This window comes from Paramisgurnus dabryanus, chromosome 4 (assembly GCF_030506205.2).
Source record: "Paramisgurnus dabryanus chromosome 4, PD_genome_1.1, whole genome shotgun sequence".
NCBI classification, from domain to species: domain Eukaryota; kingdom Metazoa; phylum Chordata; class Actinopteri; order Cypriniformes; family Cobitidae; genus Paramisgurnus; species Paramisgurnus dabryanus.
In genome coordinates, this window is record NC_133340.1 from 39,040,761 (window position 1) to 39,067,989 (window position 27,229).

Consider the following 27,229-nt stretch of genomic DNA (forward strand, 5'->3'; position numbering starts at 1 on the left):
AGTTATCGTTTCCAACGGAAATCTCTTTTCTTGGACTACAACAAACACATGGATTGTAGGCAACAGTTTACTTCCTGGGCCAAAATTATCATAATTCCTGCTGATTGGACTCACAGCCTGTAAATAACTCCTGTCTGTGTTGCATTGTGAGCGAATCTTTCAAACATGGACAGGAGCGTCACATTTCCGGCTGACGTCAGAGGTATTCAGGCCAATCACAACGTAAAGATTAGCTGGCCAATCAGGGACACAGTGCTTTTGAGGTCAATGAGTTTTGTACAAAATCAATGCGTTTGAGGAAAGCAGTATATCTAAAGCTACAAAAATGTACGGTGTGTGGAAAATAATGTTTTTTTACCATATAAACCATGTGAACACGTTGTATTATACGAAATACACACAATAAATGTGATTTGTAGCAATAAAATAAGTGCACTTTAAAGAAATAAAGATGGTTAATAGTGGCTACACCTTTGTATGTTGAAGCAACTCTGTTGTCTTTTATGTCAAGCATAAAAAGCACTTTACAAAAACCAGAAGCTGCAAACACATTAATTATATAAAAGCTATATATATATATATATATATATATATATATATATATATACTAGTCAACATTTGAAGTGGATCAAAAAAGTTTATCAAAGTATATATATATATATATATATATATATATATATTTTTTTTTTTTTTTTTTTATTAATGTGTATTATTGCAAGTTTGTTTGTGATTTAATGCCAACCGTCCTTTATTTTCTTACAGAAGTGTTGATGTATTTATAGTTTTTGCTATTTTCTCATCTGACTCTCGCTATGAAATGAGTCGCCTGTAGGGTGCAGTAGTGCTCTGTTTTATACGCCCATGCATAGCAATCTGAAAAAATGTTTTGAATAGTCACGTGTATTGATTTTGTTTACTTTCTTAAGTTGAGTCACAATTTCAAAATTCAACATTACCATTGGGTTTGCTTCTTCAGATCTGAACTGGTGACCCTGTTTTTTAACATGCTGTATCTATAAATCTATAAACACAGTACACATAGAATGAAACTGATGTGCTGTTGTCTTCTTTTCTTCTCTAGAATCATTAAAACAGGTCCGAAAACCGTGAAGACTTGAGGAATGCTAAACCCATCCTCAACACAGTGGAGTATTTTCTGTCCATTAGCACTGGACCGGGTCTAGCTATGGGAGGAATCACTCCATGATTGATCTTAACATCGTTTGCTCATCTATGAGTTTCATGGAACCACAAGTAAAGAAGTCTGAGCTTCCACCCCCCGGTCTTCCCAAGAGACTATTACAAGGACCTCAGCATGGGATGTGTCTGCCATTACACAGCGATGACCACAGCAACAATGCTTTTACCTGTGAGTCTTCATTGTCGTCGTCCTCAACTTCACCTTTGTATTATAAAGGTGAAGTTTCTCCAGACTCCACGCGTAGCTTGAGTAGTCTGAGCAGTGCCAGAACGGATAGCCCGCTGGATGTGGACATGGCTGAGGTAGAGATGGGAAAAACAATGGCAAGCGGTGATGATTCAGGAATACAGAGTCCAGAATGCAGACCTAACTATGGTGATGACAATGACAACTCTGTGTCTGTCTATCTGGATGCCAAGGAAGAATGTTGGAGTGATGAGGAAGATGATAACCATAATGTCACGTTGGTGGTAACACAGAAGGTTGGACAAACAGATCAGAATAGTGTATCCTTGTGCTCCTCGGAAAGTGATGATGATGAAGAAGAAGAAGAGGAGTCTTTTCTCTCTTTAGCATCTGAAGATTTGGTGATAAAGAACCAAGTTCTGGAAGTGTCCTCCAGCTGTGAGATGGCAATGCCAACCATTGCTTTAACAGACATTTCTCAAGACCAACCACCAGATGTGGAGTTGGAGAGCTCAAGAGTGCTTAATTTGGCTAATGATCTCCATAAGGAAGTGGTCAAAGGGGATCTCTCAGTTGAGTTGATCCCAGCCACTCAAGCTATTGACAACATGAACGAGACAGCGTTGTCCCCTAGAGATTCAGAAGGTAATGCAATCTGCACTATCACGACAGATACCAAAAACATACAGGTCAATACTTCATCAAAAGTGGAGAATCAGCCAAAGTCCCCAGCAAAAAAGACCAATGATCTGGCAGGACATTGTCTCAAAGCCAAGCCTCCTACGAGGGCTGCCCTGACCAAAGCTACAAAGCCTGAGGTGAAGAGATTCCCCAGACTAGACTTGAGAAACGTAAAGGCTAAAATCATCTCCAGGGCCTCCTCGGCTCCAAGATCAATCAATCCCGAAAAAACAAACGCTAATCTTTGCCGATCACCTTCCGCGAATAAGCTTCCTGCCACAGCAGGTTGTCGGACGAAGAGGAAAGTGGAAGATAAAGCTGTTGTGAAAAGAAGCAGATCATCATCCAGCCACTCAAGGGGGACCGAAGTGAAGACCTCAGATCGTCCAAAGTTAGATAATGAACCAAAACCAACGTGTTCTTCACTGGATACAAAGATAAATCACATTATTTCCTCAGTAAATGTCTGTCAAGAGCAAGATTTAATCACTTTGTCCTTGCGAACATCAGAAGAAGACACAGCAATAAAATCTGAATTGTCTTCCTTGGATGGTTTCATAGTTAAAGAGGCTGAGCATGAGAAAGAAGCTGGAGTAAAAACTAAATACAAAAGCAAGGTTGGTGACTCATTTTCTTCTTATTTAACATGTAAAAGCTGTATTATTGATTATTTTTGATCATTTACACATCTGCAATCCATATTGTTGATGGTTTGACCTCAATCACCTAATGTTTGGCTATTGAAGTAGAGCTTTTCAAGTTACCCATATGGATTCAAAAGATATCTCAGACTGATCCCAGCTACAAATTTGCAGTTAAAAGGCATCTAATAGCCGTCCAAACAGCCCAGATGTCCAGGCTAAAACAAGGCAAAATGTGGGATATCAGTGAAAATATTATAGATGTCTAACCATAGCCCTCAAATAAATAAAATAAAATAAATAAAACCAAACATTTTGTAAGCTGTTGACTTTACATGATGGAATATCATACATTTTGCAAGACATTTAGACAAAAATGACAAATTCAAATTAATTTTGACTAGAAGTGGGTTACTCATATAGCTGGACTATATCGGGTCTAAAGTTAACCTATGCTGTACTTTAACTTTACAAGTTAAATTAAATAATTTAATCTTGTTCATAACTTATGTCAATACTAGTCAAAAACCTAAAATATGGGTGGTGATGGCGCAGTGGATAAGACACATGCCTTTGGTGTGAGAGACCGGGGTTCGAATCCACTGTGACACACCATTGTGTCCCTGAACAAGACACTTAACCCCTAGATGCTCCAGAGGCGTGCGACCTCTGATACATATAGCAATTGTAAGTCGCTTTGGATAATAGCATCAGCTAAATGAATAAGTAAGTAAGTAAAATAGTATATGTTCAATTGACTTGCATACAGAATTATTTCTGTTTACAGTGTAGGTGTTGAAATGACGGCTATTGCATGTTGGGATTATTCTTTACAACTTTAGGAAAATTAAAACTTTATCAAATTGTATTAGTAAAATCCTCCACAGACATTCCAATAAAACATTTATTAAAGATGCATTGTTTAACTTTTAAAGAATCTCTTGGCAGAAATGCACTATATTATACATAACCATATTATCAGTGGTGTACATAGACCTTACAAAATGAACTGTATTGTTTTTATTACCTTAGAATGAGCCGTTTTATCTACATACACCATTGATTGTTTCTGTGGTGTACGCACATGTGGTCGAATGTGTTCGGACAGCCACAAAAGACCGCCTACTCTCCGCCTATTGATCTAATGTAATGTACTGAGCATGATGTTTTTTCATTCCACATGACTTCTAGCACGAACCAACGATTAAAATACCAGGTCTAAACGTGAATGTGTCTCTCTCGTCCACTTGTGATCTGATCGACGAAATGCATCTTAAAGGGGACATATGATGAATATAGTTTTGTATATTATTTTGCATTTCTTTCAAGAGATCCTTCTAAAAATTACACACTGTACCTTTAAGTGCTATAAATGGATCCCCAATACTTCTTTCAACCTAGAAAATGTGAAAATGATCAACCCAGTAAGTTAGTTTTGGTAAACCATTCTCTGCAAGCATGTGAAAAAAAGCTTATTGAATTTTGGCTCCCCTTGTGATGTCAGAAGGGGATCTTATTATAATAATACCGCCCCTTAATCTGCACTATCCAACCACAGCACTGCCATTTAGTGCAGAGAGAAAGAAAGAGAAAATAATTGACAGCACAAATGAGTTTTCATTTCAACAAGCCACCATCTTGGTGTTCAGTGTTTGCATTTCATCAGCTCATTTGCATTTAAGGGACACACCCAAAAACTGCACATTTTTGCTCGCACCTACAACGTAGCTATTTTAATATCCTATAATAAATTATCTGTTAGGTATTTTGAGTTAAAACTTCACGTACGTAAATATTTATTTTACATTTTAATAAAAATGTCATAATATGACTCCTTTAATAGGCAAACAGCCCAAACCGAGGCTATGTTGGCTTGTGCAAGAAGGATATATTGATGATTATATATGAATATATGATGACTAGATATAATTACTAATCAAGGCCCGGGTTAAATGTGATCAATACAAACAGATCTGTAAGCATGTATGCATAAATCCCCACAGTTCATAGTGAACAGACATTTAAATCTGCTGTGTGTAAACTTAATGGGTTAATTTAAAGTAACATAGTTATGATAGCTGGGTGATTTCATGTCAATCTTCTTCTTCAGAGGAGAACTGCTTCAACAAGTTTAGCTCATTGCATGTCATCACATGATTAAGCTATGCTGTTATTCAGACGTTATTAGCTTGGGACAAACCAACATTTTTGGGTGTAAAGATTTTATTAAGGAACAAAACAAATGCTTATTTGTACATCAACACCTTGTTTTCTGTATCTGTTCACTATCCATTGTCTCAGTGAACTTGCGTAATTCTACATAAGTGCTCTCACATGTTTCTGTTTGTTAAGAAACATCCAAGATCTTTAAATCCCATCTCTCTCTCTTTCTTTCTTTCCTCTTTATTTCTGCCTCAGTTATAGAACAGTGTTTTTGCCAATACAACAACTATTTTGAAGGGGAAAGAATTTAGTAAAGAGAAAAAAAAACATTCCTGAGGCTAAACACTGACTCGGACACACATAATCTTTCCATAAACTCACTCCATGTGTGCGTAGGGTGTCCAAAAACGAGGGGAAGAAAAATAAGAGGAGGAGAGAGAGAGAGGAAAAGATCTGGGCTGGTCCTGAAGCCCTAGGGGAATAATATACAATAGAAACTTTTTTCTCTCTTTTTCCTCTCTGCTTTTCGGAGAGCTGGCTAGTCTTATTTCCCCTCCCTCCTTTCCGCTCCTCCTCCCTCCTCCTCTTCTACTTGCTCGTGTTTCTCTCTCTAAACCGCTGCACATTTTCTGTCTGCTCTGTGGAATGGCTAACACTATGGTTACCCTGCGGCGCCCCGAGCTGGGCTCTCTCGCGTGGGACGCTGTCACTAACCAGCGGCTCTTCTTACAGACTGTTTCTTCAAAGCTGGGACCATCTCTAGGGACTGCATCTACATCTGAACCCCCAGAACCCAAAGCGAAGCCCCCTGGCCGGGAAGCCCGATCTACAGGTGGTCTGGGTCCACCGGGAAGCCGAGCTGTTCAGCCAGCGGGTGAGTTTCGTTTGTTTAACATGGCACATTCACAGATCAGACTCTCAAGGGCATTGCTTAGGAAAGCGATTGAATACTGATGAAGAAGAGTATGCCGATTTACTGTGGATATAAAGACATCTATCATAAAAACATTGTACATGGGTACTCTTTATAGCTTTCACAGTTTAGGTAACTCACTTTAAAATCACTTGAACGTGAAGAAACAAGACTTAGAAGATGTGTGTCTTATGTGTGTGTGTCACGTGCGTTTGTACTGTAAATACTGTCTGATGCAGTGTTGCAGTTGACATTTCGGAGTTGTGATATGTAAACGTGTTTTACATTCCTCCAATACACACAAGTACCCAGAAACACACAGAGGAGTACATATTTCCCTGTATTTACTGTAGACACTTTTTGTTTTTATGTAATGTTCATGATAATTACTGCAGTTTAATCTTAAACCAAACCCTAATCCTATCCCTAAAAGAGAGACATTATTTGGCATCATTGCATCATTTAATTAATTCGTGAATCATGTCTACACAAGAACACACATTTTCCAGCTAATATAGGATAAATTGTCAAACAATTGTTTTTATATAAAGATAAATATAATTACTACAGGATAACCCTTAACTAAACCCTACCCCTTACCCTAACTCTACCTTCCTTAAAGGCACAGTTCACACAAAAAGGAAAATTCTGTCATCATTTACTCACCCTCCACCAGTCGTTCTTAAAGGAAAACGCAGACATTTTGGTATTTTAGCTTGTTCACCGTATCCCCCAGAGTTAGATAAGTCCATACATACCTTTTTTGTCTCCGTGCGTCCTGTAACTCTGTCTGACGCACCCACCGCTAGCTTAGCACAAAGACTGGAAGTGAATGGCTCCAGCTAGCATTCACCTCCCAATAAATGACTAAATAACACAAACATTTTCCTATTTATATGTTGTGATTTGTATAGTCACAGCGTGTACAAATAACAAGGTCAAATGAGACACAGCCATCTTTTAACAGTATACATACTACTAGGAGAATGTTCGCGTTATTTTGTCACTTATTGGGAGCAGTATACTAGCTTTACTCACCCTCCCCAGTCGTTCTTAAAGGAAAACGCTGACATTTTGGGATTTTAGCTTATTCACCGTATCCCCCAGAGTTAGATAAGTCCATGCATACCTTTTTTGTCTCCGTGCATCCTGTAACTCTGTCTGACGCACCCACCGCTAGCTTAGCACAAAGACTGGAAGTGAATGGCGCCAGCTAGCATACACCTCCCAATAAGTGACAAAATAACGCAAACATTTCCTATTTATATGTTGTGATTTGTATAGTCACAGCGTGTACAAATACCAAGGTCAAATGAGACACAGCCATCTTTTAACAGTATACATACTACTAGGAGAATGTTCGCGTTATTTTGTCACTTATTGGGAGCAGTATGCTAGATTTACTCACCCTCCCCAGTCGTTCTTAAAGGAAAACGCTGACATTTTGGGATTTTAGCTTATTCACCGTATCCCCCAGAGTTAGATAAGTCCATGCATACCTTCCTGTAACTCTGTCTGACGCACTCACAGCTTAGCACAAAGACTGGAAGTGAATGGCTCCAGCTAGCATACACCTCCCAATAAGTGACAAAATAACGCAAACATTTCCTATTTATATGTTGTGATTTGTATAGTCGCAGCGTGTACAAATAACAAGGTCATATGAGACACAGTCATCTTTTAACCGTATACATACTACTAGGAGAATGTTCACGTTATTTTGTCACTTATTGGGAGCAGTATGCTAGCTGGAGCCATTTACTTACAGTCTTTGTGCTAATCTAAGCTAGCAGTGTGTGCGTCAGAGTTACAGGTTCCTTTAACCTGTATTTATTCTGGTAAACAGAAAATAAGATATTTTGATGTGGGTAAATGATGACAATTTTTGTTCGAGGGGGTGAACTACGTCTTAAGGAAGCTAAAGTTATACTATGTATATTGAACAATTAAATTTAGAGAACGTTCTCAACAAAAGTTGTACCTTTCCTCTGGGAACAAAATTGTCCTTATGCTAGCTAAATAAACTAGAGGAACATATAAGACTGACTCATTCTGACATTTTGGATGCTACTGGACTGTGTTTGTGTGTGTGCGTGCGTGTGCGTGTTTTATAAAGAAAGATGGCAAAATACTTTATTCAGCTGGTGTTAATAAACTTGCAAAATTCAACACTTCATTGTCCAATCTCTGCAGTGTTGCGTAACCTTTTATATTTCTGTGGCTTCATCATTTAAAGCCATAACAGTTTAACACTTCACACTAAACAATAATTCACAATCTTATATCTTCTATTCATCTATTGCAATCTGCTATTCTCTCTTATATTGTCTGTCATCAACATTGTATAAGTGTGTGTGAGTATGTGTGTTTGTTGCTTAAAATATATATCCTTGATTTTACTCCCGCCTTTGTTTGGTTTTAAAAAAATCTGCATTTGTTTTAGGTAATCTCATTGTCCTCAGTGTGTGTATGTGTGTAAGGCATTTCTCCTTGATATCACCCCAGCCCCTGCTATAGGTCAGAAACGACCTGTGTTTGCTTCTGGAAGTGGCGATCTGATTTCGCTTTCTGCGTTTATGTGCGTGTTCACACAAAACGACTCGGGCAGTCCCGTAACCTAACCCTGATATCTTTATTTCTGTTGCGGGTTACCTCTTTATTTTATCGCATGTGGAAGCAGGGATAAGTTTAGGTACACATGACGTCAGGGGTTGCATTCTATATGTTTGTGTCTGTTGTGTTTCATTGTGAATGAAATGTGAATTGAATCAAATGGAGAAGGTCACATTCCCTGTAGACAATTGCAGTCTTGTTTCCTTCTCCTCAGAGGCACTTTGACTTTAGGGCTAAAAATTGAATAGTCGCCAATTGAGGGGAATTTTTGTATCAAAGGATATCTGTCTGTAGCTGTGGGTTGATTCTTAGTAAAGGTGCTGTTTTTGTGCCATGTGTGTTGCCATAACTTGACCGATAAACTGATAACAGCAGTGAATTTAAGCACATTACTTGATGTAACTGGTTTGTAAGGAAACCTCTTCAACCTTACTTCACCCTAATTTTGTTTTTAATAGTTTTTATCTTTGCACATTATTACTTTAATGTTTTATGGTGTGTGTGTATAATGTTTCAAACTTAACCCTGATACATTTAGACATATTGTAACAGGGTTAAATAATCATGTTTTGACAGACAAATATACTTTTTCAGTTTCAAAATTTGCTATGTCACATCAAAACTACATCATGCTTACCTGCCTTCTATATCTGTTTAAATTATGCAAATGACAAATATAATTTTTATGAGTTTAGCAGTGTGTTAGCAATTGAAAAAACTATTAATCATAATTCATCTATTTTTAAAGTTTTATTGTTCATACAACTACTACTACTACTACTACTACTAATAATAATAATAATAATAATAATTATAATCAATAAATCAAGCATTCTGGCACAAAAGGCATCTTTCCTGAAATCAAATAACTCCACACTGCTTGTCAAAGTTATCTTATTGCTTATTTGTTTGCTCTTTAATAATTCAGTTTTCACTGCAGATATCCATGAGTTGCCAGATAAAACTATATTAATAAAAAATGTCTTTTACAATTAGATTTGTCTCAGAGTAGTACCGCATTTTCTCCTACAGGTGGCATGAATATAACTCTAATGGGTAGTTTGTGTTACTGCTGCTTTTAAACCCTTATTTTAAAACAGCAAGGGTCCAAAAAGAACAAACTCTAAAAAAAGTGCAAAATGGCATCTCATGTTTCTTTTAGTACAGTCTGACGTGTTCAAGAGCAGTAGTTTCAGACCTGCATGTTCAGTACATAACCAGCTGATATAATGAGTATTTGTGATGGGAAGTCTCCATAGCGCTGCCCCCAGAAGACCTCGTTCAGAGCTCAAACAAGGGCTCTTCCACATAGGAAATGATCTGTAGTAGCCTCTAGAGAAACAGGATACAGGAAGATACACAAAGATTTCCCAGCACACGACTGCACATTTGGACCATAGGAGCAACCTGTTACTGATTTCAGATACTCATGAAATGAATCCATTTCCTTTATATTTTGTGTTTAGGTCTTTCCAGGATGCGCACCACAGACAAATCTACAATCCCCTGCAGCCCAATCACAGTTTCAAGCTGTAAGCTTCCTCAGAAAGCCTCTTCCAAACTACCAGTGAAAAGCAATCCCACAAGTCCCAGCTCCTCCTCGAGTACAATCAGTGAAAACAACAGTATCAGTGTAAACAAAGGTGGGTGTGACAGCATCTTTATTCACCTATTAATGTTCTTAATAATGTTCTTATGGCCTATAGTATCTCTTTAGTTCCTTAATTATTAGAGATGCACTGATATTAAATGTTTAATATAGAGATAGCAGATTATATAGACTGATATTGGCCGATACGGTATGTGAAGTTTTAGCTCAAAATACCATATAGATAATTTATTATAACAAGTTAAAATTGCCACATTGTAGGTGTGAGCAAAATGTGCCGTTTTTGGGTGTGTCCTGTTAAATTCAAATAAGTTGATCTCTGCACTAAATGACAGTGCCGTGGTTGGATAGTGCAGATTAAGGGCGGTACTAGTATAATAAGATCCCCTTTTCACATCACAAGGTGAGCCAAATTTCAATGAGTGCGTTTACATGCACAGAATAAGCGGATAACTATTAAAAATCTGCTTATTATAGAAAACTGTTTTCATGCGTTTACATGCAAATCAATAAGCTGGCTATGCAGTCAACTGCGTTTAAATGGGACTTGGAGAATGATCAGTTTTCTCGCAGGCAGTGATGTCATCACCTATAGTACATAATAGTCGATCAAAAAGCCGACGGCATATCTGTCTTAAGCTATATTGTTGTATCTCTTCTCCTGTCTGCAGAACCTGTAAATGTAACATAAGCTTCTATTTTAACAGTTTCTCTGCCAACTGCTTTAGTCGAGCGGAGACTTTTATGCATTACTTTGCACTTACTTCCGCGTGTGACGTTTATCTTTCATACGTGGAGACATGCGCACATGGACAAAGCCGTGAGAAAGCCGGTTAAGGTGTTTACATGTCATGCGAAATCGGCGTAATGAGCAAAAAACTACCTGTGCCGATCGGTTTTTGCTTACGACGTTTATGGGCTTTCCCCGATTAAAGAAAACCGCTTTACGCGTTTACATGACCCCACGTGTTATCAGTTTATTAAGCATAATCGGCATAAGATCGGCATGTGCATGTAAACGCACTCAATGACCTCATGCTTGCAGAGAATGGTTTATTAAAACTAAGTAACTGGTTGATCGTTTTTACAAATTCTAGGTTGATAAAAGCACTGGGTACCCAATTATAGCACTTAAACATGGAAAAAGTCAGATTTTCATGACATGTCCCCTTTAACTAAGTTCTGAAGATTACATCTTCTGAATGTTATGCATTCATATAATGACCATTAATATTGAACATTAAACTAGTGATGTTTCTTTACATTTTCTATACACATAGCTCAAATTTATTGCATTTTCCGGATCTCTTTTGATTGACAGGATACATTGTCTATGACTATCGGCTTTTTTAAAACTAGATACTGATTCTTGGCAGATATAGTGGGGCATCTTTATTAATTATTTTCTCGTATCACTTTTATGAAGCACATACCAGCACCATGATATTTTGGACAGGTATGCCCATTCTGTCCTTTTATTCCCATTTAGTAGTATCACTGTACCATACTTTTTAATAGGATTTTTCTTCTACTTTTTCTATGGGCATTGCTCTCTGCAGATTGACTGTGCTTTCTGCGTATGAAAATAATCACAGATGTGGTCCTATTAAAATCTCAGTAAATTCTTCTGTAGACATCAAATAAATTAAATTAAGAGCGAATTTAAACCTTTACTTAAGTTATCTCGGTCTCAAATATTTCTTCTGAGATAAAGAGCCATACATCTCACAAATGTCTCCATTAGTTTTTCAGAAGAGATTTTAACAATGTCACAAACTGAGCACAAAAGTCAATATCATAAAAATATATAAACTCAAACATTTATCATCAGATTTACCCAAATCCAGATGATTTTACCTGTACATTCTGCATTAATTTTACAGCTAAATATTATTTATGCATTTTAACAATTGTCCCATTTGCTTGTATTTTTATTTCTCCTCTTTATTTCCCCAATTTTAAATGAGAAACATCTTCTTAAGTACTTAGAAGTACTTAAATGAAACACAACTGACACCTCCATAAAATTTCTTGAGCTATGAAAGAACAACCACTGAGCCATAACATTTTCTTCTGTGTCAGTTCAAAGGTCACATCTGCTAAGACTGTAGCTGTGAACATGAGTAACAATCATCTCTGCCATTCCAAAGCTGTGTGCTGTAAACATCAGAGAAAGCATCCTCCGCATGCCACCCTCTTAGAATCATAACTATTCGTTCCCACACGCAAATACAAAAACCTGTGAACTTAAATTCAAGAATAATCAAAATCCATCCTCTGATTCAAGTTGTCATGGTAACTCAGCTATGAGCAATAAGATAGATGCGGTCTCTGATGGAATGCACATGAATGTGTTTGTTTGATAACTTAGTAAGACTTTCTAGGTAAATTCCCAATTGAAATTGCCCATTAACATCAACACAAAAGTCTTTCATTTGAATGATGAATGTTTGTGGCTTGATGAACTGATAAAGCAATTATATATTGTTGTGATTGTGCGTTTTCTGTAATCAAAGCGTGACTAATGGCTTAGCTTTGATTTCTGACTGATTGGGAGCCCTTTACTAATTGTAGACGTATAAACAAAATGAATCTTAATTGCCCTTGATTTTAAGATTTCGTGTGAACTGTTATTTGTTTTAGTTTCATGATGGGTGCCATGGATTTGCTCACATGCCATCTGAGTTATGTTTTGAGATTTTACTGCAATCTATAAGCTTTGATTCTATTCTTAACTCCGCTAACTTTGTTTATGTGAGTTTTGACAAGTTATACCCGCAAAATTGTCCTTAAATAATAAAACGTTATTTTATGCTTACTGTTGCAAATCAGGGTAAGGTAAAGAAAAAGGTAAACAGTTTTGAACACAGTTTTTACCTAAAAATAATATTCTGTCATCATTTACCCTCATGTTATTCTAAACCTGTATGAACTTCTTTATTATGTTGAACACAAAAATATATTTTGGTATTGGTAAATGGTGGTAAGCACACAATTGATGGTACCACACAAGGACAACACAATTGGCGGTACTATGGGAGTCAATTTCCTTTTAGTCTACCATGTTTTATAATCCTGGTTATATCTCTGTGATCAGTTCCTGAAGAGAAATCTATCAAGCAATCTCCTCCATCCCAGATGCAAGGAAAGACTCTGTTCAGTAAACCTGCGTCAGGTCACCGAAATAGAGCGAGCTCCATCCCATCCAAACCAGTGACAGGTGAGAGAACATAAAGTTTTGTGCCTGCTGATCTCACAAAGTCTTGCTAACACTCATATAATATACCCTTATATACATTCATTCACATTCATCTGACTCTCATCATTTATTATTTACACATGAAAGACCCTCAAAGGGGAAAATCACTTTGTTGTTAACGGGTAATCGTTCATCAGTGAGAATGCTCTGATTGTCTTAACTAACACTATCTTTGATGTGGTGGTGTTTAAGTGTAAAACAAGATATGATTTCTAAATGTAGTTTATAATAGATTAACATATAACTTTAAATTTTAGTTCATTTTAAAACTTATATAACTACATTATACTATCTTAAATTAAGAACTGTTTTTAGTATCTTAAATAGTTTGTGTATTTTAAATTCTGAATGTAATTTTACATTTAATTTGAATGCTATAAAACAGCTGTGTTTAAAACACATTATGGGGTGGTTAGCATGGCCTTAGTTTATAGGGAAATATTACTAGTTTTAACAAACATGCCTGGGATGCATTTTAAGCCAAAACAAAGGTCACTGGTGTATTTTAAGATAGGTCAGTGCAAGTTGTTTTCAGTTTGGACAGCTCTTACATTTATTTCAGTCTAGGACTAGTCTAATCCCTGTCCGGGAAACCGGCCCCAAGTGTCTAGTTAAGGACAACACATTTAATGTGCATTTAACAAAGCTTCCTTGTACTGCATATTAAAGGTTACTATTATAAAGAATGTTATTGTTTTATATAAAATTCACTGAGTCACTGACCTTAAAGGGATAGTTCATGCAAAAATAAAAAATTCTGTCATTATTTAGTTTTTCTAAAAAGTGTATAATTTTTTGTTCTTTTTAACACAAATGAAGATATTTGTAATTAAGCAGGACACCGGAGCACCATTGACTTCCATAGAAGGTAAGAAAAATACTATAGAAGTCATTGGTGCTCAAAAATGGTTTAGTTACAAGCATTCCTTAAAATATCTTCCTTTGTGTTCAGCAGAACAAAGAAACGTTTACAGGTTTGCTACAGGGTGAGAAATTATGACAGTATTTTTATTTTTGGGTGAACTATCCCTTTAATAAAAGTCATACCTTGTTCAAATATTTTCCCAGGAAACGCATATGCTTGTAAAATATTCACCATAAATGCACTAAAAGTTGTTTCAGGTATAAGCATCTTACAAATGCATAAATGTAAATGTACATTTACAAAGAATATACCTTACAAAAAATAGCATAGTTTAGAATAGAATAGTATCTTGTTTTCTTTACTTTTTTACATTTTTTATTGAAAGTGAAACTTTCTGTCATACGTTTTCATGTTTCAATATGTAGTAGTTTCCATTAGCCAAAGGTTTCAGGATTGGGTGTAAATAGTTACGTTTGAATAACAAAGCAAGTGTGGTTCAATAATTGCCTTGCTAATTGTCCTAAATGACAAGATGGTTTAAGCAGCATACTTAAGCCCCACCCTGTCCCACCCAATTGCATTTAAAACACACTACATCCATACATCTCCTCAAAACACCAAACTTGCACTGAAGCATCTCACTGTGTGGACTGTTAACATGAAGTTTGATTTCTTCTGCACTGTTGCAACAGGGCTAAAGGTCCCAGCTGTGACCAACCACATTACAGCTAAGACTAACCAGAATGCTTTGCAGCGAAGTGGATCTGCGCGACATATTCGATCAATGACAACAGCAGGTAAGACTACTTATGTATGTCTATGTCTGTTTTCAGAACTTGTATAGGATGAGTTACAAAGTTTCTTAGGGTGTATTGAAAAGCCTCATATGTTTTAGTCACCAATAGGTGTGTCATGTTCAGAAACCTTAGTATAGAGTTATTATATTGTATTTACTTGGCCTTCCCAATGTCAGTTAGATTTTGTACCAGTTTGGAAAACAATTAAGTTTGAGATGGGTTATAATATTTGCTGCTATTTTTAATTATATAAAGAGATGCAGAACCCTCTAAGTGCATCTGACATGTTTTCTTGTATCACCCTAGTGAATTTTGCCAACAAAGCAGTATGAGGCTGATATGAAGTGTTTTTGAAGTGTTTAAAGTGTATAATATGCAAAGAGCATTTGGTTAATAAAATTATCTCATTTTTGACGGAGGTGGGGTTTAGATGCTTTTGTATCTTAGCTCCTTGTATAGTAGTGTTCTTCTGACCTGATTTTGTTACTATCATTGAGTATAATTTCAATTAGTGGTCATACAGGTTAAAATACAGTAACTGTGTTTACTGTAGGCACACACATGGATCATATAGGCCTATACAGTATTTAGCTTAAATTGAGTGTGAAATTAGTGTTTCTCTGTGTTACAGAAACAGTGGGCATATGTCTTTGCATAAATGCATAAAACCATGTACAAGCATATTAGGTGGCTAGTTATCATAGTGTGCATGTGTTGCTCTATGTGTTCATACACCCCAACTCTTGATCGTTGATAATTGATGTTGCTATGGGCATGAAGCTGTCTGACAATAGCATCGGACCCCAGCCGTTCATATGGTGCTTAACGTCTCTTCCTTCAACAATGTCACTCATCAGTATTCCAAAGCGTTTGTTTCTCTCGCTCTGTGTCTTTTCTCTCTCTCGCTCTGTTTCTTTCTCCCTGTCCAACAAATGCATTCATTCAGGAAGCCTGCTGCTTGCATAAATGAATGAGAACAGACACCTAAAAAGAGATAAAAGAATAATAAAAAAGTCATATTAATGGAAAAAGTAAAATTCAGCAGTAAAAACCATATATGGTGCAAAAATTATATTAAACTGAACAATACATGTGATTTTACAGTAAATGGTGTACAGATCTTTTAAATTATTTTCGGCATCAGTATCAATAATTGGCATCAATTTACAGAACATATTTTTACAATAAGGTTGTATTTGTTGGCATTATGCAATAATTAACATTAACAAACAATAATCAATGTAGTTTGTGAGCATTTATTAAAAAGTTAGTTAATTTCACTACAGTTATTCATGTTAGTTTATTGTGCATTAACTAATCTTAACAGTTACAACTTTTGATTTTAAAATTATTTTAGCAAAAATTGTATTAGTTAATGCTGATATTAAAATGATCTAAAATTAATAACTGCTAGAGAAGTATATATTGTTCATTGTTAGCTCATGTTATGCGTTAAAGGGACACCCCACTTTTTCTGAAAATATGCTCATTTTCCAGCTCCCCTAGGGTTAAACATTTGATTTTTACTGCTTTTGGAATCCATTCAGCCGATCTCCGGGTCTGGCGGTACCATTTTTAGCATAGCTTAGCATAATCCATTGAATCTGATTAGACCATTAGCATCGTACTAAAAAATAACCAAAGAGTTTCGATATTTTTCCTATTTAAAATTTGACTCTTCTGTAGTTACATCATGTACGAAGACCGACGGAAAATTAAAAGTTGCAATTTTCTAGACCGATATGGCTAGGAACTATACTCTCATTCTGGCGTAATAATCGAGGACTTTGCTACCATAACATGGCTGCAACAGGCGCAATGATACATTACGCAGTGCGTAATTTAGTACACAATGTAACTACAGAAGAGTCAAGTTTTGAATAGGAAAAATATCGAAACTCTTTGGTTATTTTTTGGCGCGATGCTAATGGTCTAATCAGATTCAATGGATTATGCTAGTTATGCTAAAATGGTACCGTCAGCCCTGGATATCGGCTGAATGGATTCCAAAACGCTAAAAATCAAATATATAACTCATATTTGGAGTGTTCCTTTAACTAATGCTAACAAATACAACCTTATTGTAAAGTGTGCCCCAAATTTTTGTAATCAATATATCTACATAATATCTGTAAATTAAATATGTGGTTATGAACTGTAAAATATACATGCACTAGAAAGCCATCTTGTAATGCCTAAAATCTTAATTAAAACCAGTTTTACAGTGAATCACACCCTGTGGCCTTTAAATGCAGTATTCTCCATCGTCATACCACAACCATACTAATACTGCAGGCAAGAGAGAATGACATTACTCATACACCGCAATTTCCTTGCTCTCCACATAACCCCCCCCCCCCCTTTACATTTTTATTCCCTGTCTCCCTCCACCCCCCTCCTGATAGCATGAGTGTGTCTGTCAAAGCTTAGCTTTGTGTGTGTGTGTGTGTGTGTGTGTGTGTGTGTGTGTGTGTGTGTGTGTTTGTGTGTGTGCATGTGCAACACACATAAAGGATTAGCTCACTGCGTGGAGAGAGAGAGAGGAGAGAGAGAGAGAGAGAGAGAGAGAGAGAGAGAGAAGAGGAGGAGAATATATGAAACAGTGGTTAAGCATCCAAGAGGAGAGAGCGGTTGATCTCACAAGAGCTACTCGACATTCCCGACATCCACATCATCACCATCTTGAGTTTTTCTAAACCAATTTTGTTTTCTACCTTATTTCTCATTCAGCTTTTTTCCGAAAGGGAATTCTATTTTTTGCCATTTGTCCTATCTTATTCTTTTGAAAATATTCTCTTCAACACTGATTTTGATTTTTTCTTCACCTTAAAAACACTTTTGGACTGCTGTGAGAAACCGATAGGGTTTATTCTATCTTTATTTAGTTTTTCCTTCTATTACCTGTTCTTATTATCTAATCTAGTTATTTCTAGATTTTCTTTCTTGATTTTGTGGAGGATTTAATTCTCCTCCGATTGGACGTTGAAGGTCATGTTATGGTCTCCGAGACTTTCCCTGTCCAACTTCCACGTGAAGCTTACGGCTAAGGGACTATTCCGTAATCTCCAGCTATTGCCGGGATGCAAGAAATCCACAGTGGTGTTTCACGCAGGTTTGAGAATCTCCCACTCTCCATCTCTCTTACCATACGTCCCTTCCCCCTCCCATCTTTATCCTTTTGACACCCTTCTCACCATAGTTACTGTTGATTCATCCGTGCTTTGACGGGCGTGTGGCAGCCTTCACCATTGTTTTTTTTATACAGAGGATGCTTACAAAGAACTGTGTGTGTGTGTGTTTGTGTAATATAGTGAAAGGCATGGTCGCGTGATCTATAGTGCAGTGATGCCCGTGCCAGAGGGCACCATGTGCAAAGCCACAAATAGAAACCCCCTGCTGTTTTTTGTATGTGTGTATTTGTTTATCAACAAATAACACTATGTCTGCATCTTAATATTTATACACAAACAGCATATTTATTAAGGTATACAAGTGTACAAGGATATAAATACACTGATTTTATATAAAATCATTAAATATAAAAGATTGGTGATTGGTGGGGTTGTGTGGAAAATAGGTTTAAACTAATTGAAAATGTGTTTCTGTGCATTTTGGAGATCAGTAACCAAACTTTCCCCACCCTGTCTGCAATTCTCCATTGCCCTCCTTTCCTCTGTGTCAAATAAAAATTTAGGTTAGGGTTCATGCAAGGATGCTGTTTATCTGTATGTCTCTAGGCCTCTTTCTGTCTCTCTTTCTGTTTCTGTCTGTCGATAGAATTTCTTTTCGTTCAAATTCATTTTTTCATGTCAAATTTTATGTATCTCTCAAATGTCACCCTGGACCACAAAACCTTAAAGTCTAAATTTGCACGGGTATATTTATAGCAATAGCCAAAAAATGCATTTCAATTACTGATTCCAAAAATCATTAGGATATTTCGTAAAGATTATGTAAGGTATTTTTTTTACATTTCCTACCATAAATATGCCAAAAATGTATTTATTGTTAGTTAAATGTGTTGCTAAGGATTTTAATTGGACAACTTTAAAGGCAATTTTCTGAATATTAAGATTATTTTTCATACATCAATGGAAAGCTTGTTTATTTAGATGTTTATATATCAGTTTATAAAAAAGGACTCTTTTGACTGGTTTGGTGGTTCAGGGTCACATATAAGTTTTGAACAGCTGGTGCTCAGTCAAGTTGACTCTTAAACTATAAGAAAATATTGATTTTCTTACGCTAAAGAAAAATTAAGCCTATTTTTGGCCTATTTGTTTACAATAGAAAATGTGTGAATTAAATTTATTTTAGACACATTATGGTGGTAAGAATTTGAGAGGAAATGTCCTATATTGCCATGAAAATGTCCCAATGCAAAAATCTTGAAAACTAAAAAAGCCATAACTTTATTTCAAAAATATTATTATTAAATATATTATTATTTATATATTATTTATTATAAAGTAAATCTATACATTTTTCTCTTCTGAATTATATGTAAAATATGTCCTGACTATTTTGTGAGCTTAATGACTTTTATGTCGAGTCATACACTGTAAAAAAATTGTAATTTGCAGTTATTACATTAAGGGTTTATCAAATCTAATATTTTGACTTAATTAAAACCAATCGAAATGTTACAACATGAACCACCTTTTTGGATGGCTGACAAAGTATTTCTACATGTATCCAACTAACAGAAGCCAAGAAAACATTAAGGTGTAAAAACACGATTTAAAGTAAAAAATCTTTATTTTTAAGTGGTTAAGGGTGTTAGTCCAGACTAATGCAAGGCATAGTGGAAAATTACAGAATATTCTTGAAAACACATTGAGAGTGCAACCTCTCCTCATGGTTGTCGCCATAGAAACTAGCATGCCGGTTCATGCAGCGCTGTTATTAGCAGACCTGATATATGTGACCTAAACAGCCGGCCTGTGTGTGTATGTGCGAAAGTGTCAGGAGAGAAACCGTTTGTACACGATGAACATTGTAGATCGCATTGCACGTTACGCGACAAATACAACATTTAATTGAATTTTAAACCAATGACATAGACATACCAAATTCTTTATAAACCCTAAAGTTAGGGGTGGGATGTTTGTGTGTCAAATGAACAAGGGCACACAATCAAAAGTGGGCCAACTCAGACACACTTTAAAGCCTTCATTTTTTTAAAATCTAAATCCGTTTATTTATCTGGATTAAATAACATGCTTCTGGCTTGTAGTTTTCGTCCCTTATCATGAGATTTAATCTAAACTGCCTCTGGCCTCATTCCCAGAATTCCAATCCAGATTATTTAGCTGAATCTAACTTCCCTTTCTATATGTGTGTAGTATTCTTGTGTCTTGCGTTCACTGTCCTAAATGCATGAGGAAATGTTTGAAATAACTGGTTTTAGCTTTTAAATATACAGTGTACTTATTTTGTGTACTGTAGCACAGTGAAGCATTGGTCAAATATTTTGTAGCATCCCCACTAAGACACCTACAGTCACAGGAAATTACAAGTCTTAGGTCACATAATGTCTTCTGAGGCAAGACAGATGGCAGGCCTACAATTTCCCGTGGATTTATATCTATGATGGACCAGAGCTGTATCTCAGAACCAGAATATGAAAGAGGCTTGATGATAGGCTATTGTATCTAGGGACAGGAAACCCCCATACCATGGTATTGTCCTATGCTGCTTTTCCATTGCATAGCACCCCACGGTTTGGGTCGGATTGGCTTACTTTTGGGGGCTTTCCACTGGGTGCAGTATGTAGTACCCGATACTTTTTTAGTACCACCTCGGTTGGGGTTTCAAGTGAGCCGAGCTGATACCAAAACATGACGCGAAAACACAATAGATTACTGATTGGTCTGAGAGAATCATCACTGCAGCATCATCCCTATAATGTAAAGATTAGCTTTACCTTCATGCTAGCTTGCGCTCTCTTAATAAAACCTGTTGTCATCTGTGCATTGCTGTAAGTTCCCAAACTCCCTTTTAGCGATGAAAACATCCACAGGTTGAAAATCAGGAACACCATACCAGTTTTTTCCAGACTTGCAGTTTGTGGCGGCACATAATGCAACTTAAATGAGGCTCAGCGGAGCGAGTCGATGGACGCCTAGGGTGTTTATACAGAAACTGTCATGTAAGACAGAGGTAGTGATAAACGCGATGTGCAAACATCTATTCGTGGTGGTCAATTTTTATTTTGTGGCTGACTGAGAAATAAATAAATGTATGGGGATGTATAGCCTTCCACCGCTCTCACTTGTATGATGTCAGAGCAGTAGGCAGCCCAAATATAATGACACGCCTATAATCCCTCCCACTCCGAAGTGTTACTAAACTCAATGGAAAAGCCAACCAAGCCAAAGTGAGGTGAGCTGACCCGACTGACCCGACCTTAACCGTGGAGTACTATGCAATGGAAAAGCGACGTTTGTAACCACCAATAACACCCTAGCAACTGGGAAATTACAGTTAACTATAAAACCTGGCAGTCTTCCATTATGGGGTCATAGCCTTGCGCATGCAGGCCATACTTGTTGTTAAAATCTAGATGTTCTATGATATTGGCCTAATTTAACCTCTTAGGGGCTGTTTACACTTGGTATTAAGATGTGTTTTCATGGATCGGATCACAAGTGGACGAGAGAGACACATTACGTTTACACCTGGTATTTAAATCTGTCTCTTTTGTCCACTTTCGACCACTTTTGTCCTGAATACTGTGAGGGGACGGTCCGTGAGACGGTGGGCGAGTCTCTCTGCTGTCATTCAAACACGAGCGGGAGTAATTATGAGTTTATATGGATGCAAACTAATATTATGTCAGAGTCCGCTGCTTGTTTAGCAAGTATACGTGCTGCACAGTGTTTTGTACGTTTATATGTTGGAGCTTTCTCTGAATTTTCGGCGCAATTGATGAAATAGGACCGCGCAACTTTCACGCTTTCAAAACGAAACTACGGAGAACACCTGCAGTAGTTTTATCAATGAAAGGCTAAAAATAGCGCTGTTCACCGTTCACGCCAGAAGTAAAAAAAGACGTAAAATTTGTGTTTAATACCTCAGATTAGATAAATGGGCGGAGAGAAGGCGGTCGCATGTGGCTGTTCGAACACATTCAACCACATTGCGTTCCACAACTCCAAAGCGATCCAATCGAAAGTGGTTTCGACTACCTCTGGATGTGGTTGAAAGTGGTCGAAAGTGGACGCGTTTACACCTGGCATTAACGTCGTCCACTTGTGATCCGATCGACGAAAATGCATGTTAATGCCAAGTGTAAACAGCCTCTTAAACTCTTTAGATCCGCCAGTGAGTCCAAATCAAGGTTTTTCAATCAAGGAATTTTGCTATAATACTGTATGTGGAATCCTGAAGTTAATCCATCTTTGTTACCTTCGCAAGTTAAAAAGCGTATGATAAAATGCGACGCTATATGCCACCGATTTTTGGGACCTGAGGGAGGGGTTCTAGCAGACCAATTACAGCGCTTGCGGTCCCCGTAGAAGTGGCGCATTGTTACGTTTTTGAGGAGGTGAGTATCAGGCTACTGCGTTGGTTATGTCGTAGGCTACAAATCTTTGTGTACACCTGACGAAGAAGTATAAATTAAAGGGGACATATTATGAGATTTTTTTAAGATGTAAATTAAATCTTTGGTGTCCCCAGAGTGTGTAATTGAAGTTCTAGCTCAAAATACCCCACAGATAATTAATTACAGCATGTTAAAATTGCCACTTTGTCGGCCTGAGCAAAAGTGTGCCGTTTTTGGGTGTGTCATTTAAAATGCAAATGAGCCGATGAAGTGCAAACACTGATCACGATGATGGTGGTTTGTTGTAATTGAAACTCAATTGTGCTGTGAACTATTTTCTCTCTCTTTCTCTCTGCACTAAACGGGAGTGCTGTGGTTGGATAGTGCAGATAAAGGGGGCGGTATTATCCTATTCTGACATCACAATAGGAGCCAAATTACAATGACCAATTTTTTCACATGCTTGTAGTGAATGGTTTACCAAAACTAAGTTACTGGGTTGATCTCTTTCACATTTTCTAGATTGATAGAAGCACTGGTGACCCAATTATAGCACTTAAACATGGAAAAAGTCTGATTTTCATAATATGTCCCCTTTAACTTGTCTTAAAATCCCAGAATCTCTATTTTCTGCAAAAGTGCACCAACTTAAACTGGGTTCGCCAAATTTAGGTGGAAATCCAACACAACTGCAGAGTGTAAGTAGACTTTTTAATAGAAGATCTTCAAGAAGATCTTCGAGAAATTACAAATGGTTGTGTATGTGTGTGTACTGTATGTGTGTACCACACTTATCCTCTTGACATTCTCCAGTGAGCCATACCCTTCACCCCTGTTTTTATCCTCGATTCTAATCTTTATATAACCATACTTTATAATGGTTTTGTATAATTTTGAAATAATAAATTATGGTAGTATGTTATTCTACCACAGGACCTGGAGGTCGCTCTCTCTGTCCAGCAGACTGGCAACCCTATGTCTGTCTTTCCAGCTGTGCTATGATAGGTAACATCACCAAAACAGCACACAAGGCCTTTTTTAGTCATTAAGTAATACAAACCCATACACCTTAACACTTGCCTTCCAAAGAAAACTAGGTGCTAGGTGTATATCATGGCCATTTCAAGGCCTAATGGTATTACTATGGGTTATTAAGAATCTGCCATGTAATTATTTGCAGTACTTTGGAGTACCACATAAATACCATGGTACATTTAGTACTGTTTTATTATTATGATACAGCATATATCAAACTACCCAGGTACTTACTTACTTACCAAATGCATAATTTTACCATGGTACCACAGTGGAAAAAGGATGAATTCACCGTATTTTAAAGGGGGGTTATTATAAGAGACATTTTTTGTCTGTTAACATGGTCACTACTTTACAGTTTGATATGTTTAATTTATAAGCTGGTCAAGCATTGCATTAGCAGCTCAAGAGGTTGTGGGTTTGATCCCCAGCGAACACACGCAATGGTAAAAATAAATAGCTTGAATGCATTGTTAGTCACTTTGGATAAGAGCATCTGCCAAATGCATAAATGTATGGTTCTTTGTATTTTTAAAGGGATTCGTTTTCCTTAACATCACTACACAACTCTTTGAGGCTGTGATGTGTTTGAATGTGTTTTGTTAGGCATTGGAGTGTATGGCGTTACTTTGGTCTGAGTGAGATAATGCTCTCCATTAAGTAAAACGCTATAGCGTTTATTCAGGCTTTCCTTCAAAACGAGTGCATAATTTCCTCACCCGCCTTCCAGTAATTATGTGGAAGCCATTTTTCGGTGAGAGGCGGTCTGCTGTTGTGTGTGTGATGTTTAATCTTGCGGTGTAATGAAAAGAGGATTGTTTCGAGAAAAAAACTGCATCAAAGGAACACCACTATGTCTGTTAGCACAACCATGAACATATCCGGTCTGGGTGTGGGCATGCTTGATGGAGCACCAGCATGTGTGTGTGTGCTTCAAAACCTGTGGTTGTGTGTGTGTGTGTATGTAAGTGTGTGGTAGGTAGTTACGGTCTGTCTCCAGTGGTGTTTGGGGGACAGCAATCATAGTATGTCTCCTGTCATAGTAGACTGGCATAAACACTTATTATGAGCCCTTGACTACATACTAATTACATGTTTCACATAGACTTTTCCTGTTCACACACACACACACACACACACACACGAGTCTAAATGTGTGTGTGTGTGTGTGTGCAGTAGCCTCTGTGTCATACAGAGCATCTGTGCTCTTTTTCATTTGCTAATAATCAGCATCACTGCATCAAAAATGAAATATAAATGTATATATTTTATTTAGTTTATAAAACAAAACACACTGAAATATGACAGATAATCTAGATGACCACAGTATAATGTCTCAGATGTATAAATAGTAAATCATTTTTAAATTAACAAATACCATATTTTCCATGTGTTATGCATGTACATGATATATGAATGTGAGTATAATAGCATCACTAAAGCAGCCTTATTTGCATTTACATTTATGCATTTGGCAGATGCTTCTATCCAAAGCAACTTCCAGTGCTTTCTAACTATACTTTTTTATCAGTATGTATTCCCTGGGTTTCGAACCTATGACTATTGCATTGTTAAAATAATCCTATAGCAGTTGAGCATGTCGTGCATCATGGGATGGATTGTCAGGGAATGCACAAACTCAAAAAAAGTATAGCATAACTTGCATTGCAAGTCGCTTTGGATGAAAGGGTTTGCTTTGTCAAATGCATAAATGTAAAATCTATTACTAACACCCATTCCACTTACTTAATAAATGACTTCAGCTGATACATCTATGTACCATGGTACCAATACAATACATTTGTGACACTGAACCACAAACCCAGTCATAATTTTTTTAACTTGAGATTTATACATCATCTGAAAGCTGAATAAATAAAAAAGGTTCCCATTGATGCATGGTTTATTAGGATAAAATAAGATAAGATCTTACACTGCAAAAAATTTAAATATTTAGAAAATCACATATTACTACACTGCAAAAAAATGACTTTCTTACTTATTATTTTTGTCTTGTTTTCAGTAGAAATATCTAAAAATTCTCAAATTAAGATGCTTTTTCTTGATGAGCAAAATTACCTTAGTAAATAAGTCTAGTTTAAAGACAAATAATATACAATTTAAGTGAAATTGTCCTTAAAACAAGCAAAATTATCTGCCAATGGGGTGAGAAAAAAAATTCTGAAATAAGATTTCTTTTTTCTTAAACACTTAATTCAAGTAAAATTTTCTCACCCCATTGGCAGATATTTTTGGTTGTTTTAAGCAAAAATTCACTTAATTTGTTTATTTTTTTGTCTAAAAACTAGTATTATTTTCTTAGGTCATTTTGCTCATCAAGAAAATACATCTTGATTTAAGAATTTTTAGATATTTCTCCTGAAAACAAGACAAAAATACTAAGTGAGAAAGTCATTTTTTCCAGTGTAATGATGATTTTTATATATATTTGATATATTTATGGTAGGAAATGTGCAAAATATCTTCATGGAACATAATCTTTACTCAATATTCTAATGATTTTTGGCATTCAAAAATAAAAAATTTTTACTGTATAATGCATTTTTGGCTATTGCTACACCCGTGCTACTTATGACTGATTTTGTGGCAGGGTTACATTTTATAGTGGTGTAAGTGACACAATGTATCTCTTTGCCACAGTAATATGTGTACTAGTGATGAAATATCTGAGGTCAGCGGTGATGTGATTGAAAACGATGTGATGACACAGTCCTTCTGAGTAAGGGATGGTGCAGATGTGGTCATGTGACTGCATCAAGGACACGGTTTGGCAAGGGGACCATAAGTTATTACTGCTAGGGGACATATCTGATAAACACACACACACACACACACACACACGCACACACACACACACACACACACACACACACACACACACACACACACACACACACACACACAGTACATTTAACCTAAAAAGACCCCCATCATAACCCGCATGTTCTTTGTACTCTTCTGGAGACCGTTAACCTCAAAAAAGGCAGCAGTCGTCCCTCTATTTCAAGGCTGCGTTTTAATAATGTAATAGGGACATTTGTCATTGGTGATCTCTGTTTTATACATCACAAAGATATTTAGGTTTCATTTTCAAATTAAGGATAAATATAGGATATAAAGAAATATAGGGAATGTGGGTATAGTTGTTTGTGCATATCATAAGCAATATCAGTGGCGGCTCGTGACTGCTCATCCGAGAGGCGCAAATTCAAAATAAGTGTTCAGAGTATCATGTGTGTTGTTTGCATTTTCAAAATATGTGTTTGTTGTGTTTTGTGAACCATGTGCATCACATGTTTTGTCAAAATAAGTGCCTGCTGTACACGCGTCAAAACCGTTTATGATAAAAGAGACGCTCACGTTTACAAAATACACGCAAGACACTCCCTTAACAGTAAACTCTGATTACGCAAGAAATCATGCGAGTATCTGGCAAACGCGAGTGTCTCTTTTATCATAAACTCTTTAGACGCGTCTGCCGCAGGCACTTATTTTGACAGGACATGTGATGCACATAGGATCGCTCGACGCGCAGAACACATATTTTGAAATAAGGAACCACACACACGATGGACTACATACATGTTGTGACGAACTTTGCATCGAGTACCCTTGAAAAAGAAGTCACCGGACACCCTGAGCAATATTATGTTTTTGTGCATTTGATCAGATTAAATTATAGTTTAAACGAAGAGA

The 27,229-nt window shown here is 36.8% G+C and overlaps 1 protein-coding gene across 2 annotated transcripts in view; it reads left to right on the plus strand.

The window, feature by feature from the left end:
- Window positions 1-27,229, plus strand: part of mtus1b (microtubule associated tumor suppressor 1b) — a 51,236-nt gene that overhangs the window by 6,229 nt on the left and 17,778 nt on the right. The window contains exons 2-6 of one of the 2 annotated variants that reach the window (XM_065254518.2): window positions 1,082-2,685; window positions 5,605-5,746; window positions 9,865-10,041; window positions 13,105-13,227; window positions 14,824-14,928. In XM_065254518.2, coding sequence (XP_065110590.1) covers window positions 1,204-2,685; window positions 5,605-5,746; window positions 9,865-10,041; window positions 13,105-13,227; window positions 14,824-14,928 — 2,029 coding nt within the window. In that variant the 5' untranslated portion in view covers window positions 1,082-1,203. Of the gene's footprint in view, window positions 1-1,081; window positions 2,686-5,604; window positions 5,747-9,864; window positions 10,042-13,104; window positions 13,228-14,813; window positions 14,929-27,229 lie in introns of both variants that reach the window. The other variant, XM_065254517.2, reaches the window with a different exon arrangement.